This window comes from Chrysochloris asiatica, unplaced genomic scaffold, assembly GCF_000296735.1.
Source record: "Chrysochloris asiatica unplaced genomic scaffold, ChrAsi1.0 scaffold00265, whole genome shotgun sequence".
In the NCBI taxonomy this organism is placed as follows: Eukaryota; Metazoa; Chordata; class Mammalia; order Afrosoricida; family Chrysochloridae; genus Chrysochloris; species Chrysochloris asiatica.
The window spans coordinates 352,343-379,851 of record NW_006408783.1 but is presented as its reverse complement, the minus strand read 5'-3'; the positions used below and the strand labels follow the sequence as shown (position 1 = coordinate 379,851).

At 41.6% G+C, this 27,509-nt stretch overlaps 1 protein-coding gene across 2 annotated transcripts in view; it reads left to right on the top strand.

Moving 5' to 3' along the window:
* The window catches only part of TTC13 (tetratricopeptide repeat domain 13), a 141,983-nt gene extending 129,304 nt beyond the window's left edge, over positions 1-12,679 (top strand). For both annotated transcript variants that reach the window (XM_006874160.1, XM_006874159.1), the window contains 4 exons: positions 1,112-1,191; positions 8,253-8,331; positions 8,472-8,551; positions 12,094-12,679. In XM_006874160.1, coding sequence (XP_006874222.1) covers positions 1,112-1,191; positions 8,253-8,331; positions 8,472-8,551; positions 12,094-12,208 — 354 coding nt within the window. In that variant the 3' untranslated portion in view covers positions 12,209-12,679. The remainder of the gene's footprint in view (positions 1-1,111; positions 1,192-8,252; positions 8,332-8,471; positions 8,552-12,093) is intronic.
* Positions 12,680-27,509: the final 14,830 nt, after the last annotated feature.

Here is a 27,509-nt window from a genome sequence, read left to right as displayed (position 1 = left end):
TCGAAAAATGATGTATGTATTTGTCTTTTCTAAAAGTTGATTAAAATAAATTTTTCAGTCATAGTGTGGATAATTTTTGACTCACCCTCATATATTATAATAAGTTTGCTCTTCAACAAGATTTAAATGAAAAAGTTGATCCATGAGAAAATGGCCTTTGCCTCCCTTTTATCTTCCATTTTCTTCCCATCGCTGTGGTGGTTGCTTATAAGCATATGTTTGTAACAAGCTTTTTTGAATTTAAACTTTATGATGCATTTTAGTTGGCTGTGAAAATAGACTGAGGTTATGTGTGTTTTGCACCTAGCAACCCTTTCCTAGTCAGTAGCCTCTGCCCTTGGTTGCCTGCTCTGACTAGAGTGGGAGCTTCTTGTAGCCGGCTCGCTGGCATGTTCACCTTGTGCCTCTAACTACTGTGCTTGTAGTGTGTTAGGCACACCACCTACTGCATTCCTGAATAGATGCCGGGGGGCCCTCAGAATCTCACTTCTTTACTCGAATCTCTTCTGAGCTTAGCTACATAGTTAAGCATATTTATCATTAAACCTGGGTGCCTGGTGTGGCACTGTGATCAGCACTGGACTCTGAACCACAGGGTCAGAAGTTCAAACTCACCAGGCTCTCCTTGGAAACCCTATACAGGGTCGCTATGAATCAGAACCAACTCAACAGCACTTAACAACCACAGCATAATTAAACCTCAGTGTGAAGTGGGGACTTCCAAAAATCTTGTAGGGCAGGAATGCATATAATTTGAGGGAGTATATTTGATATTAATAAGGGTTTTATTTCATCACAATATGTATTTTGACATTTTGAGTAACATAAAGGGAGACAGATTTTTATATTTATTGAAAAAAGTCAAAGTTTAAGAAAACATCTGGGAAAATAGTGCTCTTAACTAAAGTGTGAGTATACCCTTTCATTGGAAAAAATTATACAAAAGAGAAAAGAATATACAATGATATAAAAAGTTGGGTCTTGTAGAGAAGGAAAGAAGGAAAGAAACTATCTTGCTCCTGATGTAAGTGATGGTTATATATGTAATCACTTATAAAATGTAGTTTATAATCTAATCTTTAAGTTAATGGGAATGTTTCTTTTCTCCTAGGAGGCTGATGCTGTTTGCAACTTAATCTTATCCTTAGTTTATTACTTTTATAATTTAATGCCACTCTCTCGAGGATCCAGGTAAGTTATACTTTATTAAAACGTTTTTGTTGTTTTTTGGTTTGTTTGTTTGTTTTAATTTAAACCTCTCAAGACCAAGTTATTTTCTGCTTTGAATTTTTTTGTTGAAACCATGTGTTTTCAGTAATGGAAGGCATTTCAAATGGAATAAAAAATTTTTTGAAGTGCTATAATGGGGTGCTATAGGATAAGCACTAGATTGCAAGGTCAATTTGAGCTGCAAGGTGGTGGTTCAAACCCACCAGCTGCTCCATCTCTACTTCTAGTCACTATTCGCTCTCTAGCCCCTGAGCCTCTATTCTCCCCCAATCCTCACAGCTTCGTCATAGGCTCACACCCTTATTCCTGCCAGGACCTTTCTAACCAGGCTCTTCTCTCCCTTCCTGTGCACCACACCACCCTCATCTCTGAAATGCAACCTGCTTACGCTGCTTCCACAACTGCCTACTATCACAGATGCAAATCCAGAAGCGGTGTGACCACTGCCAGGCCCAGTCCTGCCCTGGTTTACATCACAGCCTAGTTACTGCTCCTGTATCTGTCCTCTCCTCCAGCCCCGGAAATGCCTCGTGCTTTTCTTTCCACTTCCTACCTCCCTCACTGCCTTTTTGCAAGCTTTCATATCAGGAAGCATGCTTTTCCTGTTGTGTGACCTACATCCCTACCCTTTTGACAGTCCTTCACATGTGCAGCTCTGATGCTCATGTGGTTTAAGGAGGTCTGGTGCATTAGATTTGTGCAGTGGAACACATTGTTTGATTTCTTGGCTGCTGCTTCCAAGAGTTCTGGATCCAAGCAAAATGAAGTCTTTGACAACTTCAGTCTTTTCTCCACTTTATATGATGTTATTTATTGATCCAGTTGTGAGGATATTCATTTTCTTTACATTGAAGTGCAATTCATACTGGAGCCTTTGGTCTTTGGCCTTCATCAATAAGTATATTAAGGCCTCTTCACTTTGAACAAGTAAGGTTGTATCATTTGCATATTGCAGGTTGTTAATGAGTCTTCTTCCAATCCTGATGCCACATTCTTCTTCATAGAATCCAGCTTCTCATATTTATTACTCAGCATACAAATTGAAGAAATATACTGAAAGAGTGCAGCCCTGGTGCACACCTTTACTGATTTTACATCATTCAATATCCCTTAGTTCTGCTTGAATTGACTGCCTCTTGGTCTGTGTACAAATTCCTTATGAGCCCAGTCAAGTGTTCTGGAATACCCATTCTTTGCAATGTTATCCATAGCTTGTCATCCACACAGTCAGAAGCCTTTGCATGGAGTCCTGGTGTGGCATTGTAGAATAATAAGCACTGGACTGCAGTGTCCATTTGAACTGCAACATCAGTGGTTCGAACTCAGAAACCCGATACAGGGTCACTATGAGTTGGAACCAACTCAATGGCACTTAACAGCAACAAACATCCTTCTATTCTCTGCTTTCAGCCAAGATCCATCTGACATCAGCAATGACATCCCTCGTTCAACTCCTCTTATGAATCCGGCTGGAGTTTCGGCAGTACCTTGTTCATATCCTATTGCAGCCGTTTTAAAATTATCTTCAGCAAAATTTTACTTACGTGTGATATTAAGATTGTTTGCTGACTTCTGCACTCTGTTGGGTCACCTCTTTTTGAAATGGGAACAAGTATGGATTTCTTCCAGTCAGTTGGAAATTTCTTGGCATAGATAAGTGAGTGCCTCCAGTGCTGCTCCAGTTTGTTGAAAGATTTCCATTTGTATTCTGTCAGTTCCTGGAACCTTATTTTTTGCTAATGCCTTCAGTGCAGCTTGGACTTCTTCCCTCAGTACCATTGGCTCATGATCATATGATGTCTCTTGAAATGGGTGAACAGCAACCATTTCTTCTTGGTACAGTGACTGTGTATTCCTTCTATCTTCTTTTGGTGCTTTCTGGATCATTCAGTATTCTTCTCATAGACTACTTCACTATAGCAAGTTGAGGCTTGAATTTTTTCTTCAGTTCTTTTAACTTGAGAAATGCTGAGCATGTTCTTCCCTTTTTGTTTTCCAACTTCAGGTCTTTGCACATTTTATTATAATACTTTGTCTATAATACAAGTCTTTGCACATTTTGTTATAATTCCATTTGCTTCAGCATCTCTATGCTGGAGAGCAAGCTTCAAGAGTCTCTTCTTACATCCATTTTGGTCTTTTATTTCTTTTCTGCCTTTCTAATGACCTTTGGCTTTCTTCCTGTACGATGTTCTTGATGTCATCCCACAACTCTTCTGATCTATGGTCATTAGTGTTTAATGCATCAATCCTGTTCTTGAGATGGTCTCTGAATTAGCATAGTGGTTATGAATCACTCTGTGACCCATAAGGTCAGCAGTTCGAAACTACCAGCTGTTCCGTGGGAGAAAGATGAGGCTTTCTGCTCCCGTAAAAATTTACAGCCTCAGAAACCCTATGCAGGGTCGCTATGAGTTGGAACACGGCACATAACAACAACAATGTTCAAGGTCACATTTTGGCTCTCTCAAACTTGCTTTAATTTTTTTCAGTTTAAGCCTGAACTTGCGTGTGAGTAATTGATGGCCTGTTCCCCAGCTGGCTCCTGATCTTGTTTTGTCTTTTCCACTGTCTCTTCTCACAGATGTAGTCAGTGTGATTTCTGTGTATTATTAATATATCTTGGTTGCATGTTTCGTCAGTTTTTACACTGAAGAAGTTTCATCCTCACTAGCTTTAGTGGTGGGTGCGTGAATTTGAATCGTATGGTGTTAACTGGTCTTCTTGTAGGTATATGCATATCATTCTGTCTCAGGCAGCATTGTACTTCAGGATAGAGCTTGAAATGTTCTTTTTGATAATGAACGCTATGCCATCCCTGTTGAACTTGTTGTTCCTGGGAGAGTAAATCATGTGATTGTCTAATTCAAAATACCAATACCAGTCCATTTCAGCTCACCAAAGCCTAAGATATCAATCTTTATGTATCGTATTTCATTTTTCACAGCTTCCAATTTTCCTCCATTCATACTTCATATACTCCATGTTCTGATTAGTAATGGATGATTCTGAAGAGTGGCTGGTGAGCTTGAACTGCCAACCTTGTGGTTTAAACCAACTTTACAGTCCAGCTCATTAACCCGCAGCGCCACCCCAGGACCTCTGTGAACTCTTCCTTAGTGAGCCATCCCAAGAATCTACTCTGGTACCGTCAAAGCACTCTGCAGCATTCTCAGAGCCTGGTGCTGGCTTTCCAACACTGTGTGCTCAGAACGCAAGAGTCTTGTCTTATGTTTCCTTGTATGTTTGGTGCCTCCTAGAAGTGCGTGTGGTGGTGGGTGTGTACCACCGAGTTGGTTCCAACTCATAGCCACTCTGTGTAGGGTTTCCAAGGCTGTAAATCTTTCTGGGAGCAAAAAGCCACATCTTTCTCCAGAGTGGCTGGTAAATTTTGAATGGCTGACCTTGTGGTTAGCAGCCCTGCTCTTAATCCATTGCTCTACCAGGGCTCCCTAGAAGTGCATAGTCAATGTATAATAAGCAGCCAAATAAAGAATGATCTGTTATATGTCAAGGAAGAAACTTATAGAACATCAATTTTTATGCCAGTGTGTTAGCACATTCTGATACTATATTCTGCTTTTCGTCTTTGGAGACCAACATTTTTTAAGGTTTGAAAATAAGATTACTTACAGAGTATGTTGTACCACTTACATTTTAAAATCAAGCTTCATGAAGCTATTAAAAATATCAAAGGACACATTTTTGTAACTGGTTATTTCACTAGGATGGAAGAGCCCAAGTATGTTTTGGTTAGTTACCTAGAGTACTAAAAAACAAAATTTTAAGAGTTAGGACTAGGGTTAGTGTTATGGATAGTGGTTGGGGGGCTAGGGCTAGAAGTAAAGCTTGGTCTATTTTACAGTTAGGTTTTGTTTTATTTTTTCTTGAAATATACATGATTTCTTCTTCATTTGGAAGTTCTGTAACTACATTATTTGTGTTTTTTTTTTTTTACTTAATGTTTTGGGGTTTGTTTTTCTGCAAACTGGTATCTCTGGTTCCCTACTCTCAGTCTTGTATGTTTCTTTTACTTTTAATACTTCTATAGCTGGGGTGCATTCTGAGTAGAATTGTCATGTATGTTAGTCTCAATTTTTTGTCTGCTGTTGTTGGCTCTCTGTCCAAAGAATTCCCTTTAGAATTTTTGTAAGATTGGTCTGTTTTGTGAAAATTCTTCTAATTTCTCTTTATTTTGAAATGTCCTAATTTCACCATCATATTTTATGGACAGTTTTGCTAGGTATATGATTCTTTGTTGACAGTTTTTTCTTTCAGAACTTTATATATGTCATCCCAGTCTTCTAGCCTGCATGGTTTCTGTTGAGAAATCAGAACTTAGGTAAATCCGAGTTTAGTTACCTGCAAAGGAGAACTAATTAAGTCAAGTCAGAACTTAATTAATTCTCATTTATAAGTAACTTTTCATTTCTCTTGAGGCGGCTCTCAGCATTCTTTCCTGTCTTCAGTTTTGAAAAGTTTGATTATACTATGTCTTGGTGATTTTCTTTTGGGATCTGTCCTGTTTGGAATTCATTCTTAAATGGCGATCTTCTGAACTTTCATGATGTTAGGGGAGTTTTCTTCCAACAACTCTCGAACAGTTGTCTCTGTATTTTTTTGGTTCTGGAATTCCCAGCATACATAAGTGTATTCCACTTCATAGGAATAAATATTCAGAATTTTTCATCCTTTTTTCTAATTGTTCCTCTAGCAGATGAATATTGAATATTGAGAGATTTATCTTCAAGCTCAGTCATTCAGCCCAGCATTGATTCAGTTCTACTTCTTTGCCCTTTAAATGTACTATTTCTGCTGCTTTTGTATGATTTCCAATTTTTCATTTATTTTGTCAGTTTGTTCTCTTGTAGTGCTTTCCGAAAGTCTTCTAAAGTCTTCTCTGTGTTCTCCTTTCTTTCCTCAGTCTTCTTTCAATCCACTAACGGTACCTAAATATCATTCTTGTGAATTCCTTATCAAGTAATTCTGATACCATTTCTGATATTATATTTTCTGACTGCATTTTGGTCACCTGAAGCACTCTGTCGTGTTTCTTTATGTAAGCTGAAATTGTCTGATTTCTCCAAGACATACGTGTCATGGTACTTATATGTAATTGATGATCATGCGTTGGGTGTTCTCAGGCACTCCCCACCTGTCTCCTGGTGGATGTGATCGAGACTGGAAGCTTTTAATGCAGTTCTTACTTCCCTGTCAGTGTAGCCCAGTTCAGGGCAGGTCCATGGGCCTCCTGAGCCCAGGCAGAACCGAAGTTACACAGGAGGGAGTGCCTTTGGCCTCTGGGCTGGCAAGGGTGGGAACTGGCTGCACCCCCATCATGAGGGGGGCACAGGAACAAGGCAGAACTGAAGCCCCATTGCCACCAGCCTCCAGCTACGTCCTGTGCCTACAAACTATGGTAGCCACAGCCATCAGCAAAGGCTCAGGATGGCCACCCCAGCTGGAAGTCCACCAGTGCCATCTCTCTCACTGGTCCAGTTCCGATTCCCTTCCAGTCGGCACTCAGTCCACCTCTGCCCTGTCCTCTGAAACTCAGGGTTCCAGGACCACCATCTGATCTCCTGTGTCTTTAAGCCACATGAAAAAAAATAACTCTTCTTCTTTTTTTGTTGATGTTATTTGCTTATTTTGGTTTTTTGTTTGTTTAGTTCTTATTGTAAATTGAGTGATTGTTTACATGGGGAAACATCAGTAGTTTTACATTCCTCATTTTATTGCAATGATTACAATCTCCTCTGTGCATCATCATTCAACAGTATTGGCTTCTGTTACCTGTTTTTGTTTTTGTTTTCGGGGGGATGCAGTTTACACAAAAACACTTTGGAATATATAACTATTTAAGCAACCAAACAGCACATTCTGCAAGTCTGCCTCCTGGCCGCCAGCACACAGCCTTCCTCTTTCCATAAGTCTAGAGCCCTTAGCTGCTCTCCATGTCATCATCTCTGCCTCCATGTCTGGTGTCACTGCTTCTGTGGATAGGATCCAGCATTCCACTCGTGCTCTTCTCCCTTGATGGAGATTCCTTCCCTCTTAGTTGGTATTTTGAGCTACTGAATCTATAAGTATAGGTCAAGTTCATCAAATTGTAGCAATTTACACATTTCCTTTATTTGGGCGTTCTTGTGCATCTCCCCTCACTTCACATCCCCTGGGATCTCAACTCCAGCCCTCCGTGGCTGTGTCCTTGCCCATGTGCTCAGAAGTCCATAGTCTCACCACACTTAAGACCAACCAACCCCTCCTCTTCTCTCTCTCATCTCTAGGTCGATAGGAGTCTATGGAATGTAATTGAAGTTGGCCCGTATCTTCATTGCTGCCTTTCCCCCTCTTCCATTCATCAGGAAACCAACGTAGTCACCAGCAAGCTTACATGCCTGCTCTTGTGTTCCCTTTGAATTTCAGTGTTGGGGGGATTTGTCCTGAAGGGACTTGATTACCTGCCTTCATAGCTCCCCAGAGAACAACTTGCTTATTCTTGTAGTAGCCAATCAGACTGTCATGAAAATGCTCTTATTTTTGATATCCAAAAAATTGATAAAAGAAGTAAAGTTTTTTTATGTTAGAAAATACATAATGAGCATTATACATGGTTACTGTGAATAGAACTCTATACCCTGTTGGCACCATGGGCTACACATTTAGCTGCTAACTGAAAGGTCAGCAGTTCAAACCCACCAGCTGCTCTGTGGGATGAAGAACAGACTGTCTACTCCTGTAAAGATTTGCAGTCTCAGAAACCATATATAGTATAGCTATAAGTCAGAATCTACTTTATGAGTTTGAGTTTTGAGGGTAGAATGTTAGTTGTTTGTTGTTAAATACTGTTGAGTCAGTGCCTACTCATAGTAACCCTATATATAGGGTTTCCAAGGAGTGGCTGGTGGATTTGAACAGCCAGCCTTGTAGTTAGCAGCTCAGTGCTTACCCTGCAGCACCACACCAGGACCCCATTTGACTATAGTATCAGATTGATTATTAATTGTTCTTTATTTCAACAGTGTAATCGCTTATTCCGTGATAGTGGGAGCATTGATGGCCAGTGGAAAAGAAGTAGCAGGAAAAATTCCCAAAGGGAAGGTATGTTGGAGTTGGGATGGGAGGGTGGTCGGTTGTTAAATCTCAGCCTGGGGAGGTGTGTTTTACCATGACTTACACAGTTGTCAAGCTAAGCCTTTCTGTCCCGTGTTTAATCACGTTTCTAAATTTCTCTTTTTCAGTTAGTTGACTTTGAAGCTATGACAGCCCCTGGTTCAGAGGCCTTTAGCAAAATAGCTAAAAGCTGGATGAACTTGAAAAGGTAACTACTTGATGGGGGTGGCGGAATTCCGTTATACCTGAAAAGGGGGAAGAAGACCTTCCTGTGACGTTTTGAAAAGGTGCCCTGGTGGTACACTGGTTAAGTGCTGGGCTGCTAACTGAAAGGTCTGCAGTTGGAACCCATCCAGTGACTCCATGGGAGGAAACACCTGGTGATGTGATCCCATAAAGATGGTCACCTAGGAAACCCTGTCACATGGGTCACGGTGACCCGGAAGGGACCCAACAGCACATTACTTTTGGGAGATGTATGAAATTGGAATTCTTATAATCATCTATTAAAGTTACTGTTATACAATATTTTTAATTCACTCTTTCCAGGTAAAAATGTTTTACTGTCACATAAGATCATTTAAAATATAACTCTGGGTATAGAATGAGCGAAAAATAAGAAGAGTGGTTTGTGAAAGAAAAATGATAAATGTCTATTTTTATCATTTCTAATTAGATGCTCATTTCTCTTGGCTGATAAACCTTCCAGCCCAAACTCTTAGGGTCAGTGTTCACGAGAGAATTTGAAACTATAAACTGACCCCATTCCAGACGGCCTCTGAGTCGTTTCATTTAAAAGCCTTTTGAGTTGGCTTTTTTTCACTGCTTTCTGGATTTGGAGAAGGTGGTACTTTGTTGTCAGTTAGTCCTGAAATGCATGTGAGCCCATGATTGTCCTGCCTCTTCCTACGGGAGAAGCCAGCACATGTCGCGGGGTTTCCAGAGTGCAGGATGGGATTGTGCGAATCAGAGGTGGAATTTCACTTACGGATATTCTCCTAGTTAAAAATAACCAAAAAATAAAACCCACCACTAAGCAGAGTACTATTAAGTCAGTTCCGACTCTGTGAAACAGATTAGAGCTGCCGCAGAGGTTTCCAAGGCCGCTCTCTTTGCTGGAGCAAATGGGCACGTCTTTCTCCCATAGAGCACTGGTGGGCTGAAATCAGCAACCTTTTGCTTAGTAGCCAAATGCTTAACCCTTGCACCACCAGCCCTCCTTAGTAAATACCAAGCAGGTCTTAATATTTGTCCATCCACAATTTTTACATCGTAACCACCTTCAATGAGCTCTGGTGACACAGTGTTTATATGCTTGGCTGCAAACCAAAAGGTCCACGGTTCAAACCCACCAGCTATTCCACAGGAGAAAAATGAGGCAGCCAGCTTCAGTTAAGACATGCCACCTTGGATGCGCTATGGGGCCCCTCTCCTCTGTGCTGTAGGGTCACTATGAGTCGGAATTGACTCCACAGCACTGGATTTGGTTTTTGGTAACCACTTGCAGCTTTGACTTTCAAATCTATTTTCAAATCAACCACCCTTACAGTATCAGGGTCCTCCAGAGAAACAATCAATAGCATATACATATACTTGTAAATACATATATGAGGGTAAGTCAAGAAATGTTGCTGCAAAATCATAGGAACCTCTATTAAGCAAAAACTTCAAAACGTGACGCTATTGGATTTCCGCATCTGCTCCATTTCGGTCTGTACACATGTGAAGGCAGTGTTCCCCTGAAGGTTTCTGTACTCTTCAGTTTTTACACAGTGTCAAAATGGCACTTTTGGCATCTTTGAGGAACTTAAAAAGTCTTTTTTAAATGTTGGTTGAGTTTAGGGAGCAAAAGCAAGTCTGAAGGGGCAAGATCAGGGCTGTAGGTGAATGGGATAAGGCTTCCCAATGCACTTCCCATGAGACGGCCCTTGCTACCCTCGAAGAATGAGCAGGTCCATTGTCTTGATGAGGAGAAAGGAAAAATCCTGGGCACAACTTTCTTGGCCTTTTGTTCACCAATGCAGTTTTCAGTTTTCTTTAAAATTCCTAATAAGTCCCTGTGCTAGTCCTGTATTCTTTGAGAAAATCTTATCAAGATTACCCCTTTGAAATCCCAAAAACAGTTGCCATAACTTTCTGAATTGACCTCTCTGCTTTGAATTGAATAGATTCAAAGCAGAACCCCTCCAAGCCACCCTAGCAAAACAAAGACAAATGTGTTACTGAGAGAACTTGTCTGTGGTTATTGACTGATAACAGAGACAGGCTTGAACACATTTGTTTGGAATAAACCCGTGCATGTATGAACTGGAAACCAAGTGGCAATACCTCTTGGCTTATCCTTGTGTGTGTGTCTGTGTGTGCTTAGTCTCTCCTCTCCTTTGTTGTTGTTGTTAAGTGCCATCGAGTTGTTTCTGACTTCTGGCAACCCTGTTTAGGGTTTCTGAGGAGCAGCTGGTAGATGTAAACCATTAACCTGTGGTTAGCTCATCCTACAGCGTCACACCAGGACTCCCCTTAACCATACTTAATTACCCAGTAAGGACAATAACAGTATTGCACTGCTTTTTATGACAGAGAGATTGGTTGATTGATTTGTTTCAAGGAGTTAGTTCATGTGACTGTGAGATTGGCGTGTACAAAGTTGATAGGGCAGGGTGACGGGCTCAAGACTCAGCAAAGAGTTGCTATTTCAGCCTAGAGCCTACAATCTGTAGGACAGGCCAGCAGACTGATAACTCAAACACGGTTTCCACATTATACATTGAAGGCAGAATATTTTTCTTCTGGAAACTTCATAATTTTTCTCAGGCCTTTGGTTGTTTGGATGAGCTCACCCCCATGATCGATGAAATCTCGTTTAATTAAAATCAGCTAATCATAAATGTAAATATAGCAACATCTAGACTAGTGTTTGACCAAACAATTGGGTGCCAAGTGGACACATAAAAGTAGCCGTCTCATGTTTGACTTACGTTCTTTTTAAAACTGGGAAGTCCATGTCTGTAGTCCACTGCTTCTCAGTTGTGACACTTGTATTCTCTGTGAGTGAAACTTTTAACAGCATTATGTCTTTGCCTGTTAGCAGTCTTATTCTTGCTTCAGGTTTACTAGTTTACACATTTTTAAATTATATGACCGTAAAGTTATGCTTTCTTTTCCTACATAATTTTAAAATATTAACCTTTCAACAGTTATTTCATAACACGTATCTTGCATTGTGCAGTTAAGATTTCTCAAAGCACTTTGACTTATGCTGTCTCATTCAATCCTTGTGATGACTCCGTGAGGTAAAAATACTGCCTCTATTTTTTTTAAGTAAGGGAAGGTTAGAAGAGAGGCTGAGGTAAGAAGAAACAAAACTGGGACCAAAACTTGGGTCTTTTGGTGTAAAGTCAAGTGTGTTTTGCACTTCACAACAGGGACATGCTATAAAGCTACCATATCAGAGAGCTAAGTTTTCTTTCCCAGAGACGGTTCATAATGGTTTATTGTGGCTCAGCTCAGACTCACAGTGACCTTACAGACCTCGTATACAGAGTGGGGTCCTGCCGGGGCCTCGGCTGTCCTCGTGATCTTTGGTACCCTACTTCACGGCTCTCTTTCCTACTGTTTTATATCATTTGCTATGTTGTACATATTATGGGGTATTGGAAAGTGAATATAGTTATAGAAATAAATATAAGCTTTGCCTCTTTTAGAAAATTGTGCTAATTTTCATACCCCTTCCCTGTTTTTTTTCTCTTTCAGTATTTCTCCTTCTTATAAGACTTTACCATCAGTGTCAGAGACGTTTCCGTCGTTAAGATCAATGATTGAGGTGCTAAACACAGACTCTTCTCCACGTTGTCTTAAGAAACTCTAGCTACTCTGTAATATTTACACAAGTAAAGGGCCGGGACCTCTTGCTTCTTAAGTTATTTTTTAAAAAACCTGGAAATACATAGAAATTAGGTCCTTTATTACTTTTGATACCAATTTTTGATAGGAATTGAATACTTGAAATCATCTTCCTTTTCTGAACCATAACAAAAATCATGAAAGATAGTTTTCAGGGGTGAAGAGGCTGTATGTACGGGAGGGAAAGAACTCCAACTGGCCAGAGGCCTTTGGGTTTCCACTGGTAAAACTGTCCCCTTACGGCAAAAAAGTTTACTTCAAAGACCAAAAGAGAAATAAAGACCAAAAAATAATTAAAATGAGCAGAACCAACAACAGACCAGGAGTGTTCTCATTCCTTTAAAGATGTGGGTATTTTTTCTTCAAAGACTTTCTCTTCATGCACTTTGTGAGAATGTGGTGGTGTTTTTTTTTTTTCAACTCATGTAATCTTCATTTGCGTTTGATTGGATTATACAGGATTTGTGGGCTGTCAAAGTGCACTGCGACTCAGAAGCATATAGTCGGGGTGATAACGACAGTGTCTGCCAGGGACCAAACACTAAATTACTAAACTGTGTGTTTTCTCTTTGTCGAGGGCAAGGGACCAAAAAAGACAGGTGATTTCTTTTTGACACTGGATTATATGTTTATTTTGTGAACTAGTTTCACTCTCAGGTATAAGAGCATTCAGAAAACTTGTTTGTTTTTTTTTTGTGCTTTCAGATAGTAAATGATGATAAATGAGTAAAATTGGTTAATTAAAATGCTGCCACTTCTAAATCATTACATTTTTTGTTCCTTGATTTTTGTTATAAGAGTTAAACTGTTCACTGTCATTTAGTTTTTCCCCCTTAAAATTTTGTCTTAGAGCACCCTAACAGTGCCACCTAGTAAGGAATCTGTGCTCATGGTCGTTTCAGTGATACTGAGCATCAGAAGAGGTGTTTGTAAGTCTCGGTAGGACACATGTAAAAATGTTGCAGAGGTGTCTGACCTCCTGTAACTTCACAAGAGAATCACCATCAACCCAAGGTTGATTCCTGTGCGGTGGAGGTGGAGGTCAGACAGGCCTCCTCTCTCACCTTTACACCCAGTCTGCCACCAACCACCCCTCCTACCGCACTTTCTGCTTCTCTGCTGGGCTTGAGAATTCCTTGCCATGGCCACACAGAACTCACAGATCTTACTCACAAGCATAGCCTATCAGGGAAGTAGCAGATTACACAAGATTCGGAATGACATGTTGTCAGGACCATGGCCAGAAGGGCCGTGTTAAGTCATTTACTTTAAGTTTGATCAGTTATTTGATCAGTTATCAGTATGCCTTAAACTTCTCCCTGGGCAGATTCTGGCCTGGGCACTTACATGTATTTAAACAAACCAGAAAAACGTGGTTACTGTTCTCCTCTCATTCAAGTAACCGTATTTTATGAACACCTTCCACATCTGCAGTTCAACTTCTCATGAGACCATGCGTGTATTCAGAAAGAACAAGTGTCTTTATTTCAGTTTATTGGTGGATTGACACCCTCAATCCTGTATAAGGCATAGTGCTGGGATGCTAAGGCAGTCCTTTCTGACATCAAGACCCTGGGGAACCAAGGATTTAATTCTCAGATTCTTCTCATGACCTGAAGGAGACTAAACACTTTATCTATAAAAATCACCATGTATCTGTTATGGTTCTTAATAATCTTTTAACATCATGATGTTTTGACCAAACTTGTGCACTTGAAAACTGTTAAAACCAAAAAGGAACTACATTCACATGTGCCCTGCCGGATTGCAAAAGCAAGAGGAGAATTGGCAGAGATTAAATGTAGTGTAAATGAATAAGATTTTAAACATTTCCTTCTTTTCACAAAGTCAGAATTCTTCAGTTTTCTGAAGGACTTTCATCACTTTATCACCAACTTCTTAAGATTTTAAATGATGAGATTCACATTTTGCAATTAGGGAAATGTTATAAATAAAGTAGCTGGCCTTTTTAAAAAATGTAACAATATGTCTAAATCCTAGAATAAGAATATATTATTAACTTTAAAACTCCAAATTATGACACTTCAATTTTTAGTTAGCCATATTTCTTCTCATGCAAGTAATATGGTTTGCCACATCATGGCAAATACTGGGGGAAGTGTGCTAAATTCTGTCTGCAAGATGTTCTGTGAAAACATTCCATCTTTTGGCCTAGGTCTCCAAAAACTTAAGCCAAATTGAATGTGGTATGAACAAAACATTAGTAATTTTGTCTGGTGGTGAAGAAGATGGCCCAGTTGGTTTTCCAGTTTCCATGTCAAGAACTTTTGTCTCAGTTAGACCTTGATGTTATGAAATTCTAAGTTTCTTTCATCATATCTTCTGTTAAATCGAGAAATTACATTTTAAAATCAACCAGAATTTTGTTGTGCAAGCTATCTCTAAAGACTTAGTGTTTGTAAGTCTTGTTCTTAAAAATTGGGCTTGTTGTTGTTAAGTGCCATTGAGACGATTTCAACCCATAGCAACCTTGTATAGGGTTTCCAAGGAGAAGCTGGTGAGCTTGAACCACCAACCTTGCAGTTCAAATGACGCATTAGCCCACAGTACCACACGTTTAGGGAAGTAGTAATTATGATGTAGAAAATGGAAGATGGTGGATATTATTCTAGGGGAGAAAATAGTGGATTTGTTAATGCGTTGCATGTGAACCGTGCTGGAGAGAGCTGGCTCATGGATGATAACCCTGGACTACATTCCCCTCTAACATCCTTTCCTATTCTGTAGAGGGTAAAGGAATTCTAAGACCAACAACAAATGAGCTGAAGGAGTTCTAATAAGTTTTAGTATAAAAGAACCAAAATGCCAATGTAAAATTAGATAAACCTGCAAAGCTCTGGAAATACAGTTTCTTCCACTCTCACCTGACCCTGGATGGAAATGCATCTCAAGCATGCTTTATCACAATGGGTGGGAGAGTAGTCAGAGTCTCAAGGCCATAGGAGATTCCTGAGCACTACGCATCTAAAAGGCTAAAGATAGCCAAATAAAAGTCAAGTCTCAACAAAACAAATACAGTAATCCTGTCTCTCCAGAAAGATCAAAAGTTTTCAATATAAAAGCAAGGTCATCAGTCAATCCTAGGAAACCTTCTACAGGGACACTATGGGTCGGAACCGACTCCATGGCACTTCACAGTAACAAAAAGTCCTGGTGTGATGCTGTGGTATAATTCACTGGCCTGCAAGGTCGGTTTGAACCACAAGGTCAGCCATTCAAATTCACCATCTGCTTCTCAGAAACCCTAGGCAGGGGCACTATGAATTGGAACCCACTCAATGGCATGTTATAACAACAACAAAATCCATTGTAGTCACTTCTTGAACTAATTCTGTAGCCTTCTGACTGGTCTATCTGCTGCTCTTTGAGCCTGTCATGGTTTCTTGTTGTTGTTGTTGTGAAGTGCCATCGAGTCAGTTCCGACCCATAGCCACCCTGTACAGGGTTTCCAAGGGTGTAAGTCTTTACGGGAATAGAAAGCCTCATCTTTCTCCTGCAGAGCGGCTGGTAGTTTTGAACTGCTGACCTTAAGGTTCGCAGCCCGATTCGTAACCACTACGCTACCAGAGCTCCTTGTCATGGTTTCTTGTTGCTCTTCAAATTTTGTTTCCTTATTATAGCCTGCTTGATCTGAGAGGGCTTCAAAAAATCCATGGAAAAAATTCTATCTTTCAGTTCCATTTGTCCACAAACTTTTGGAATCCCTCTTGGAGGTTTCTCAGTACACTTCCCCTTATCCGTCCATTCTAGCCTCACTTCTTTTTATTGTACCATCAACTCACAGAGCCTTTTTCATCTTTAGTGACTTTACAGTTACATCAGTACTGTCCAAAAGAACGTTTCCAGATGGGAGTTTCTTATCTCTGCTGTCCAACATGGCAGCCCCTAGCCACACATGACTACTGAGCACTTGAAATGTGGCTGGTGCTACATTTTGTTGTTACTAAGTGCTGTCAAGTCAGTTATGACTTTTAGTGACCCTGTATAGGGTTTCTGAGGAGCAGCTGGTGGTCTTGAACTGCTAACCTAGTGCTGATCCTATAGTGCCATATCAGGAGTCCAGTGTTACATAGGAACTGAATTCTAATTAAATAGTCACCTGTAGATAGTGATTATTGCGCTGGACAGTACCACCTAGAGAACTCCAAGATAGACTTTAGAGCACTTCTTTCCATAGAAATCCACTTGACCTTTGAACACAAGTTTGAACTGTGTACTAAATGTAATACAAAAACAGCTGCAACTATATGTTGCCAGAGAATTCCCAGAGGTTCAAGTCGGATTCAGAAGTGGACGTGGAATGAGGGATATCATTGCTGACGTCAGATGGTTCTTGGCTGAAAGCAGAGAATAACCGAAAGATGTTTACCTGTGCTTTATTAACTATGCAAAGATTTTTGATTATGTGGATCATGACAAGCTATGGACAACATTGCAAAGTATGTGCATTCTGGAACACTGAATTGTGCTTATGAGGAACCTGTACATAGACCAAGAGATAGTTGTTCAAAGAGACCAAGGGAACACCGAATGGTTTAAATTTAGAAAAGGTGTGTGACAGGCTTGTATTCTTTCACCATACTTATTCAACCTGTATGCTGAGCTAACAATCCGAGAAGCTGGGTTATATGAAGAAAAATGTGGCTTCAGGATTGGAGGAAGACTCATTAACAACCTGTGATGTACAGAGGATCAACCTTGCTGAAAGTGAAGAGGACTTAAAATACTTATTGATGAAGATCAAAGAGCACAGTCTCCGGTATGTATTACATCTCAATGTAAAAAAAAAACAAAAATCCTCACCACTGGACCAGTAAACAAACAAAATTCTTATCAATGGAGAAAAGATTGAAGTTGTCAAAGACTTCATTTTTATTGAATCAACTATCAACACTCATGGAAGCAACAGTCAAGAAATCAAATGACATATTGCTTTAGGCAACTCTGCTGCACAAGACCTCTTTTAAAGTGTTGAAGAGCAAAAATGTCAGTTTAAGGACTAAGGTGTGCCTGACCCAAGCCAAGGTATTTTCAATAACCTGTAAAAGTTGGACAATGAATAAAGATGACCGTAGAAGAATTGATGCATTTAAATAAGGTGTTAGAGGAGAATATTGAAAGTGACATGGACTGCCATGCCAGAAGAACAAATAGATCTGTGTTGGATGAAGTACAGCCAGAGTGCTCCTTGGAAGCCAGGATGACCAGACTTCATCTCTCATACTTGGTAAGGTGGAGGGTCAGAGAAAAAGAGATCCCCAGCGAGATGGATTGGCAAAGTAGCAGCATCAATGGGCTCAGTCATGGCAATGATTCTGAGGTTTGACCCAGGACTGTGTGCATAGGGTCGCTATGAGTTGGTGCTGACTCGATGGCACCAGATGACCAGAGCGAAGATGAGCAAAATCATTTCAGAGACCTATGTGTCCCTGACCAGCAATATTTGACTGGATTCATGGACATAGTTTATGCTTCCATATGGAGATGGCACTTCCTTGTTCCAAAGTGTCTCTTCTTCTAGTCTGCCTTATTTCAGCAAACGGTCCCTTTTCTACCCAGTGACGCAAGCTGAAAACCTAGATGACATTCTTGATTCTGCACTGTGCTTACCTAGTTTCCAAATGGCCACCACCCAATTCATCTTCAACTGCTATCTAGCGTGCCTCTAAAAATATCCTAGGAGGCTCAACCAGCTGTCCATGGATCTGTCTCTTGCTTCAACAGTGTTTGAATGGAACATATCCAGGGACCCCTCACGTCCAGTCTTGGACCACCTGTAACCTCCTCTTTAGGCACACTGTCTTCTCTGGGACAATCTTGGCCATTCCCTGTTACCAGGACCAGCTGGACACCACATTTTGTGTGTATGGTTAACTCCAAATCTTCAACCAACCATGAGCTGTCAGATCCACTGGAATTACTCTGCTTGAAGTGGAAGCGGGAGTCAACCGTCGGTCAATCTACATTTGCAGTCCTCTTCTACCTGCCTCTCTCTGGACTTCTATTTCAGTCACCACAGTGTGGCCTTGGAAGGTGTGGGACACTTTTCTGTGAGTTTTGTGAAGAAGTTGAAGGGTGCCGAGCTCTCTTGGAACTGAAAAACCATCATGGTGGCCATACTGTCTTTCAGGACCTACAGAAGCTATCCTAGGATGAGTGGACGCCACAGAAGTTGCCCTGGCCCTGGAGAAGAACCTGCACCAGTCCCTTCTGGACTTGCACACCATGGGTGCTACCCACAAAGACTCCAACCTCTATGACTTTCTGGAGAACTATTTCCTGGATGAGGTGAAAATTACCAAGAAGATGGGTGACCACCTGACCAACCTCTGCAGGGTGGCTGGTCCCTGGTGGGGCTGGCCGAATATCTCACCCTCAAGCACAACTAGGAGACTGTAGAGCCAGCAACCTGTGAAGGACCTTCAGCCTTCCCCTGCCTTCCTCAAACCTCCTGCCTGAACCTCACCCTCCAGCCATAGAGACAGCAGCATCACCACCCTGGAGCCCCTCTGCTCCCAAGTTGTGGACCAAATGAAAACAAGCTTCCTTTTACAGCAAAAATAAATAAAATATCCTACATCTACTCATGTCTAACCATCCCTATTTAAGTTACCTAAAATGAAATTAAAACATCCTTCAGTTGCACAAGACCTGTTTCAAATGCACAGTAGCCACATGTGGCGGTTGGCTACTATATTGGACAGTGCAGATTCAGAACATCCCTAACATGGCAGAACGTTCCATTGGACAGCAATTAGAGTGGGAGTCCCTGTGGTCTTAAGCAAAGGTCCAGGTTTTGAGGGCTCAGGGTAAAAGTGGTAGCATTTGGTGACAATGTAGTGTGACAGGAGAGTGAAAAGAGAATCTCCAGCACCCACTTGAAGGTTTACATCTATTACTGTTTACGTGGGCCTGAGATTAAGCCTGGGGATCTGCATTTTCATGGTAGCTCAGGTGATCCATACACAGGTGGTTCAGGAACCATATTTGAGAAACATCAACTCTACCTCTCTGCCTCAGGGATTTCCTCACCTTAACTGCCATCATGAAACCAAGACTGTTGTTAGGTGCCGTTGCATTGGCACTGACTCATAGTGACCCTCTGCGTAACACAATGAAACACTGCCTGGTCCTGGGCCAACCTCACAATTGTTGCTACATTTGAGTCCCTGGTGCCACCACTGTGCCAATCCATCTTGTTGGGGGCCCTCGTTTTCTCTGACCCTACACTTTACCAAACATCATACCTTCTCCAGTGACTGGTGCCTCCTAATAATATGGCCGAAGTATGAGGGACAAAGTCTGGCCATCCTGGCCTCCAAGGCATACTCTGGCTATACTTCTTCCAACACAGATCTATTTGTTCTTTTAGCAAACCATGGTACTTTTCAATATTCTCCAACACCATAACTCAAATGCATCAATTCTTCTATGGTCTTCCTTATTCATTATCCAACTTTTGCATATGAGGTTATTGAAAATACTAAGGCTTAAGTCATGCACACCTTAGTCTTCAAACTGACATCTTTGCTCTTCAATACTTTGAAAAGGTCTTGTGCAGCAGATTTGTCGAATGCAATTTGTCGTTTAATTTCTTGACTACTGCTTCCATGAGTGTTGATGGTTGATCCAAGTAAAATGAAGTCTTTGACAACTTCAATCTTTTTCCCTTTATATGGATGCTGTTTATTGGTCCTGTGGTGACTGTAATTGAATAATATAGTCACAACCAGAATTAGGGTAGTCCTTTTGTTCTTCATATTGTTAAGTGCCATCAAGTTGGTTATGACCCATAGCAACCCTGTATAGTGTTTCCAAAGAACAGCTGGTGAGTTTGAACCACTGACCTGAAGGTTCAAACCGACTTTGCAGTCCAGCGCATTAGCCCACAGCACTACACCAGGACTTTGTTCTTCATATTATGTTCCCATAAATATAAACTCCCTATGTAAGAGGAGTACTGGTGTGGCGCTGTGGGTTAATGCGCCAGACTGCAAAGCCGTTTGCACTGCAAGGTCGGTGGTTCAAGCTCACCAACTGCTCCTCAGAAACCCTATACAGGGTCACTATGGGTCAGAACTGACTCGACGGCGCTTCACAACAACAACAAAAGTAAGAGAAAATAATTATTTTGTCAGATTCTTCCATCTAGATAATATGAATGCAGGAAAGTCTTACTTAATGCGGTGTCTTTTCCCAGTAGTGCCAAGTGCCCTGTTACGTGTATACTATTTCCAGAGGTAATCATAAATGAGTGTGGTATTGCTAGGCATAACATATATAAAACAGGATACCACTTCTTTACATTGACAACAAGGTCGACATTGAATGCTGAAAGCACAAATAATTTTTATATTGAAAATTTTAATTATATTGAAAATTATATATTTAAAATTTTAATTATATATGAAAATACTGCCATAATTTTTATTTACATTATAATATTTATAAATTATCATTTATGTTCTTTTAAATAATAGGTAATGTTAATAGAAGAAAACATTTCTGTAAAAAACTTTTATATTTAACATATTTCATGAAAATGTGTTAAAATCTTACAGACTTTTGACTACAGTCGCATCTTATGTTTTATTTACTAGACCATCGTCCTCCCCTCTGGCCTCAGAATATCAAGGGAAGGACTGTGATTGGCCAGCTGAGGTCAGGTAACCACTTAGGCCATTCAGTAATGGTTTTGAGTTCACAGTATAACCTTGCCACAGTAGAAAAGAAGATGGGAAATTTCAGGGCTAACAAATTCTGTGGATGCTGTCATTCCATGGCTCGTGACAAAACTCCTTTCATGTCTGCTTCCTTCACATGGCCTTCTTGTGTATGTGAAATCTCACTCTGCCTCCCTCTTACAAGGGTACACAGGATGGCATTTGGGGCCAACCTGGACACTCCAGGATAATCTGATGCAAAGACTGCCCAGTTCCAGTATGAGGACGTGACTGTTTTGGAGGGCCCCTACCAAACCTGGTCTGGACTAAGTATCCTTTCACACTTTAACCAAAATAACCAAATCCATTGTCATCTAGTCAATTTTGATTCCCAGTGACCCTATAGGACAGTGTAGAACTGCCCTCAACAGTGTTCCTATGTGGTCATCTCAACGGAAGCAGATTGTCACATTTCTCATCCTAACCTGCCCACTGCCATCAAGTCAATTCTGACTTAGCGCCACCTTAGAGGACAAAAGAGCCCATGAGTGTGTATTCCCAAATAAAGTGCTTTCTTCTTGCGAGTGCAGAGTGGCTGACTCTGGAGAGTGAACATTTTTCATAGCCATTTTTATTTCCTGCTACAGGTAAGATATGAATTTCCTTCATGTATACAGTTGATTGTAAGTTCCTGGTGACAGTTGACTGTAAGTTATTTCTTATAAGTCATTCTGAATAACAATAGCTGACAGAGGTAGTGTGAAATAGCTGTATGGAATAAATGACTAAAGGGTTTCATTTTTATGAACTCAGGTTTAAGGGTTTACTATATATATTGGAGCTCTGGTAGTATAGTGGTTACAAGTCAGCCTGCTAACCTCAAGGTCAGCAGTTCCAAACTACCAGCCATTCCGTGGGAGAAAGATGAGGCTTTCTGCTCCCTTAAAGATTTACCCCGTACAGGGTCGCTGTGAGTCGGAACTGACTCCATGGCACACCACCACCACCATCCATGTAAAATATACACTCTTTCTTCCTAAACTTCCTGAACCAACGTTCGATGGCATGTCCATAAAAGAAGGAAAGGTTTTTTGTTTCTTTTTTATCATGTGCACATTACCCTGTCTTAGTGCTGTGGTAGTACTCCAACAGAAATACCACAAGTGTGTGCTTTAACAAACAAATCTATTCTCTCAGTTTCTAGAGACTGGAAGTCCAAATTCAGAGTCCGTCTCTGGGAGGAGGTTTTCTCTCTTTGTCGGCGCTGGGGGAAAGTCCTTGTCTCCTTTCAGTATCTGTAGGCCCAGCAATCCTTGGAGTTCTCCATGTGTCTTCCTCTGGATCTAGGAGCTTCACAGTGCAGGGACCCCACGTCCAAGGACAGACTCCACTCCTGCCTCTTCTTTCCTCGTCTACTCCTCTCTCCACTTGTCTTTGTAAAATAGAAGATGGTTGTGGTAGGGTTATGGTGTCTGCCTCACAGTGAGCCAGTGTGGGGTTTCTGAGGATGAACCTGTGGGTTTGAATGCAGATCCTGTGATTAGCACTCCAGTGCTTATCTTACAGCACCACACCAGGACTCCAAGGGTATTGCAGCCCTTTTATTGGTTTATCACACCAGATTACATCATGGGTGATAGTCACATAAGTGTCCATTACATCATTATATAAATCACATCACATCATTACAGAAATACAAAGGGAGATGGGCAGGTGGGAGAGGAGATGGGACGAAGGAGGCAGGGGGGCTGCGAGACTGGACTACAGGGTACAGGCCTGCTGCTCCCTTAGCCTGGCCTTCCTGAGGCCCCTCCCTCACTTCCTTCATGCCATGGCTCCAGGACAGTGTCTGGGGTCCTCAGTGTCTCTTCACCAGCCTTCCTCAAGTCCCCAACCAAGGGCCGTCAGTCAAATACCAACACTTCACCATTGTGCCAGCTTCTACTGCCAGGTGGAACCAGTTTTTCCTGGACTTGCTTACCTGTCACAACACAAGGCACAGATTATTTGCTATCAAGTTAGCTCCCCTGACTGGATTGCAAGCTCATTTCACAGAGCTGGACTGAGAGAATTCTCCATGTAAACAGCATTGAATGTTCCTTGGAACCCTAAGGAGCACAGTATGGGAATTCATGAGGAAGGGAAGATGAAGAGAGAGGTATGAGCCGTGGGAAAGAACAAGGGGCCTGAAGGAATGATGGGGAAGCAGAGACAAGTCCAGGATGGCAGCACAGAGCACAAGCCTGGGAGAAGTCTCCTTAGGAGGCCCAGTCCAGCAGCACCTCTTGTGTCCCACTCAGCTGAGGGTGGAGCAGAACCAGGAAGCGAATAACATCCAGGTGTGTCTAGGGGCAGGCGTTGGTTTCTAGGGACAGGGCCTGAGAAGAAGGCAAGAAATGAATGAAGTGAGTAATGGGCAGAGGGAGAAAGGAGAGGAAGCAGGAGATGGTTCTCACAAGGCAGGAGACAAGTGCTACAGGGCCCAAGGTTGTTGAACAAAGGCATGCAGAGAGAGCAGGGAGATGGGCAAGGGAGAGCAGGCAACTGGAGATGGAGGTGCCGGTGTCTGCCATCCTAAAGTAACTCCTGTGCCCTCCCCAGAGAGGCTTCGTTCAGCTCAGACACAGGATCTGGGCTTATTAGGGCTATGTCCACTCTGGGGGCAAAGAGAACACTCTCCATGACTAGGTACTGGCTTGGTGCCTCCTGAGTCCCTCTCTGGGTGCTTTTTTCCTTGCCTAACATGCTCTAACTGGGATTCCTGGAGTAGTATCAGCTCTCCCAAAGGCAAGCCAAGGGCTTCGGTCCAGGAAGTCACTCCCAACATGGAGTTCTTGGATACTACGACCAAAACCAAACTCATGGCAACTCCGAGTGTCACAGAATAGAGCTGCTCCTGAGGTTTTCAATGGCTGTGACTCTTTGGGTGTTAGAGTGCTCAAGCGTCTGCGTGCCCTGCGGCCTCCTTGGATGCCCAGACCTCTCAGTGCTGATAGCCCCCACAGTGTGAGGCCCCACTCCCTCCAAATTGCTCTGAACCACTTTACCCAGCTGTTTGTCACCCTCCCACCTGTTCCATCTGAATTCCCTTTGCATCAGGTGCCTCATGACCGATCCTCTCCTCATCACCCCACAGTGATGTCAAAGCCATTGTCTTTGATAAACAGGGAAGAAAAAAATACTTCCTTCAAAGGGATGCTATGAGACTCAGTGCCAATCTTGGTGCCACGCACAGGAAGGATTCAATGGATCTTCGTTTCCTTCATAACATTCCAAACATTTTATTTATTTGATCTGTCTGTTTGCTTTTCATTTTCTGCCTCACCTATTAGATTATAAGCTTTGTGAGGGCAGGGACTTGTTTCCCCACATGTGCTGAGCTGCACACTAGCTTAAGATTCCGGTCTCTGAGGTTTTTTTCCCCCCCAATCTAAGATGGCATATTCTATGTTGTTGTTGTTAAGTGCCGTCTAGTCGGTTCCGACCCATAGCGACCCTGTATAGGGTTTCCAAGGAGCAGTTGGTGAACTTGAACTGCCAACCTTGCAGTTCAAACAGCTTTGCAATCTGACACATTAACCCACAGCACCACACCAGGCATATTCTATGAACTTGAGTAAATCACTTTTTCTTTCTCTATACACCAACCATTTGAGAAGAAGGGATACATGAAGCTCAGGGAGATGGTATTTAAACCTAACTTTCAAGATTCAGTAGACTCTGACAGGTCGAGGCAAGAAAGCAAGACTTTCTAACCAAATGGAGGTAGAAGTGAAGATGAGCCTGCCTTCCTGAGGCTTTGATGATGTAGATGAGGCCCATGAAGACCAAAAAGAGTTTAGGCCTAAAATGGTAACAAGCCAGAACACAGCTGATGACAGACAGGGTCTGGCAGGGGTATGCAGAAGAATTGGGAGGAGGTGCCCTGGAGGTGGTAAGGCCAGGCATGTCAGATGGACGGTAAGACCTGAAATATGAGAAGGGTGGTGAACAGTAAAGAAGAAAATAACAAGAAAGATTTTGAAGACCACCTAAAGAACGATGCAACTTGTTCCTTGAATAGGCCTATAGGATGAAGGAGTGAGCTGAGTCCCATCAAAGCTATTGACAAGATTCCCTTTCCCACCCCTCATTCCTATGCAAAGTATTTATTGAAGGCTTTCCTTGGGCACTGCCTTGCTTTCTTTCTTTATTCAAAGGCAGGGGAGCAGGACTAAATGTCAGCCACCAGGAGAGGGGTTGCTGCTCGAGCTTCCATATGTGCAGGTCAGCCTTGTGGTCCAGCTCACTGTCATCACCCCCCACAGATCGTTCCTCAATGCTCAGGGGTAGCTCACTCTTCATCTGGGACGGCAAAGGACTCATAGCATTTAACAACTTTTATGTATTTATTGTACAGGAAAGATTTTCACAGAAATTTTAAAATTTAATAATTACGGAACCTCAACAGACAACAGATTCGAGACAATACTATGATCCGTATACAGCAGTCTTTTTAATTGCCTAGTGATTTAACTAAGTCTCTGAGCTTTGGTTAGTGATGAAAGAAGCAAAGTGAAAAAACAATCAACTTCCTCCTTTCAAGCAGACGGCTCGGGGAATTGCACAAAACTCCCAGATGAATGACCATCTATGGATCTAAGTTGTGACATTCAGCAAACCAAGGGTCAGGAGCATATTTAACAAAAGTCAGGGCAGCCTGAAGAGATGAGCAGAATGAGGGAAAATGTATTATACATCAGGAACTGTGTAGAAGTCAGGAATGATAGTTCAGAGGGAGACAGAGAGGAATTCCCTTTACTTCTCAATTTCCACATACTTTTTATATTCTTTTCTCCTTCAGACATTTCTATCTCCCTTATTTAGTCTCTCCCTGTCTCTCTCTCCCCTATATTCTCTGCTATATTTATACACTCCTAAAGGGTCGGAATTGACTCGATGGCACTTAACAACAACAAAAAACTGCTAATGCGCCAGACTGCAAAGCCATTTGACTGCAAGGTCAGCAGTTCAAGCTCACCAGCTACTCCTCGAAACCCCATACAGGGTCACTATGGGTTGGAACCGACTCGATGGCTCTTAACAGCAACAACAATAAACCAAAGATTTACATGAATTTGACCACCACTCATCTCTCAGTGTACACACCTACCACTAAAGCCAGTGATGATGAAATTGAAGAATTCTACCAACTTCTTCGGTCTGAAATTAATCAAACATACAGTCAAGATGTATTGATAATTACTGGTGATGGGAATGCAAAGGCTGGAAAGAAAGAGACCGATCAGTTTTTGGAAAATACAGCCTTCCTGATAGAAACGATGCTGGATAGAATGCATGATAGAATTTTTCAAGACCAATGACTTTTTCATCACAAAGACCTTTTTCAAACTACTTAAAGGATGCACAAAGACCTCACTGGATAGAATACACAGAAATCACACTGGTTACATTTATGGGGGGAAATGGTGGAAAAGCCCTGTATCATCAGCCAAAACAAAGCCAGGAGGTAGACTGTGAAACAGGCCATCAATTGCTCATATGCAAGTTCAAGCTGAAGCTGAAGAAAATGAAGACAAGCCCATGAGAACCAAAATCTGACCGTGAACAACATATCCACCTGAATTTAGAGATCATCTCAAGAACAGGCTTCATGCATCAGACACTAAAGACTGAACACCAGAAGTGTTGTAGGATGACATCAAGAACATCATACAGGAAGAAAGCAAAGGTCATTAAGAAGACAAGAAAGAAGGAAGAGACCAAAATGAATGTCAGAAGAAACTCTGAAACTTGTGCTCCAGTGTAGACATGCTACAGCAAACGGAAGAAATGAGGAGATAAAAGAGCTGAACAGAAAATTTCAAAGGGCAGCTAGAGAAGACCAAGTCGAATATTAGAATGAAATATACGAAGACCTGGAGTTAGAAAATCAAAAGGTTTTCTCAAGCTAAAAGAACTGAGGAAAAATTCAAACCTCGTCTTGCCGTATTGAAGGATTCTATAGGCAATAAAAGGGAAAAAATGGAGTCCTGGTGAGGCGCTGTGGGTTAATGCGCTGGACTGAAAAATTGGTTTGAACTGCAAGGTCAGAGATTCAAGCATAACAACTGCTTCTCGGAAACCCTACACAGGGTCGCGAAGGGTCAGAACCGACTTGACGGCACTTAGCAATAACAACGGGCAAAATATTGAATGATGCAAAAAGCATCAAAAGAAGATGGGAGGAATACACAGAGTCACTGTAACAAAAAGCAATGGTTGATGTTCAAACATCTCAAGAGGTAGCATATGATCAACAATCTGCAGGAAGAAATCCAAGGTGCACTGAAGGCAGTGGCAAAGAACAAGGATCCAGGAATTTATGGGTTACAAATTGAAACCTTTCAGCAAGTTAATGTAGCACTAGAGGTACTCACTCATCTGTGCCAAGAAATTTGAAAGACCTGGCCAACTGATTGGAAGATTTCTATATTTGTGCCCTTTCCCAAAAGAGGTGACCTAACAGGATGTGTAAACCATACAACAATATCACTAATATCACATGCAAGTAAAATTTTGCTGAGGATAATTAAAAATGGC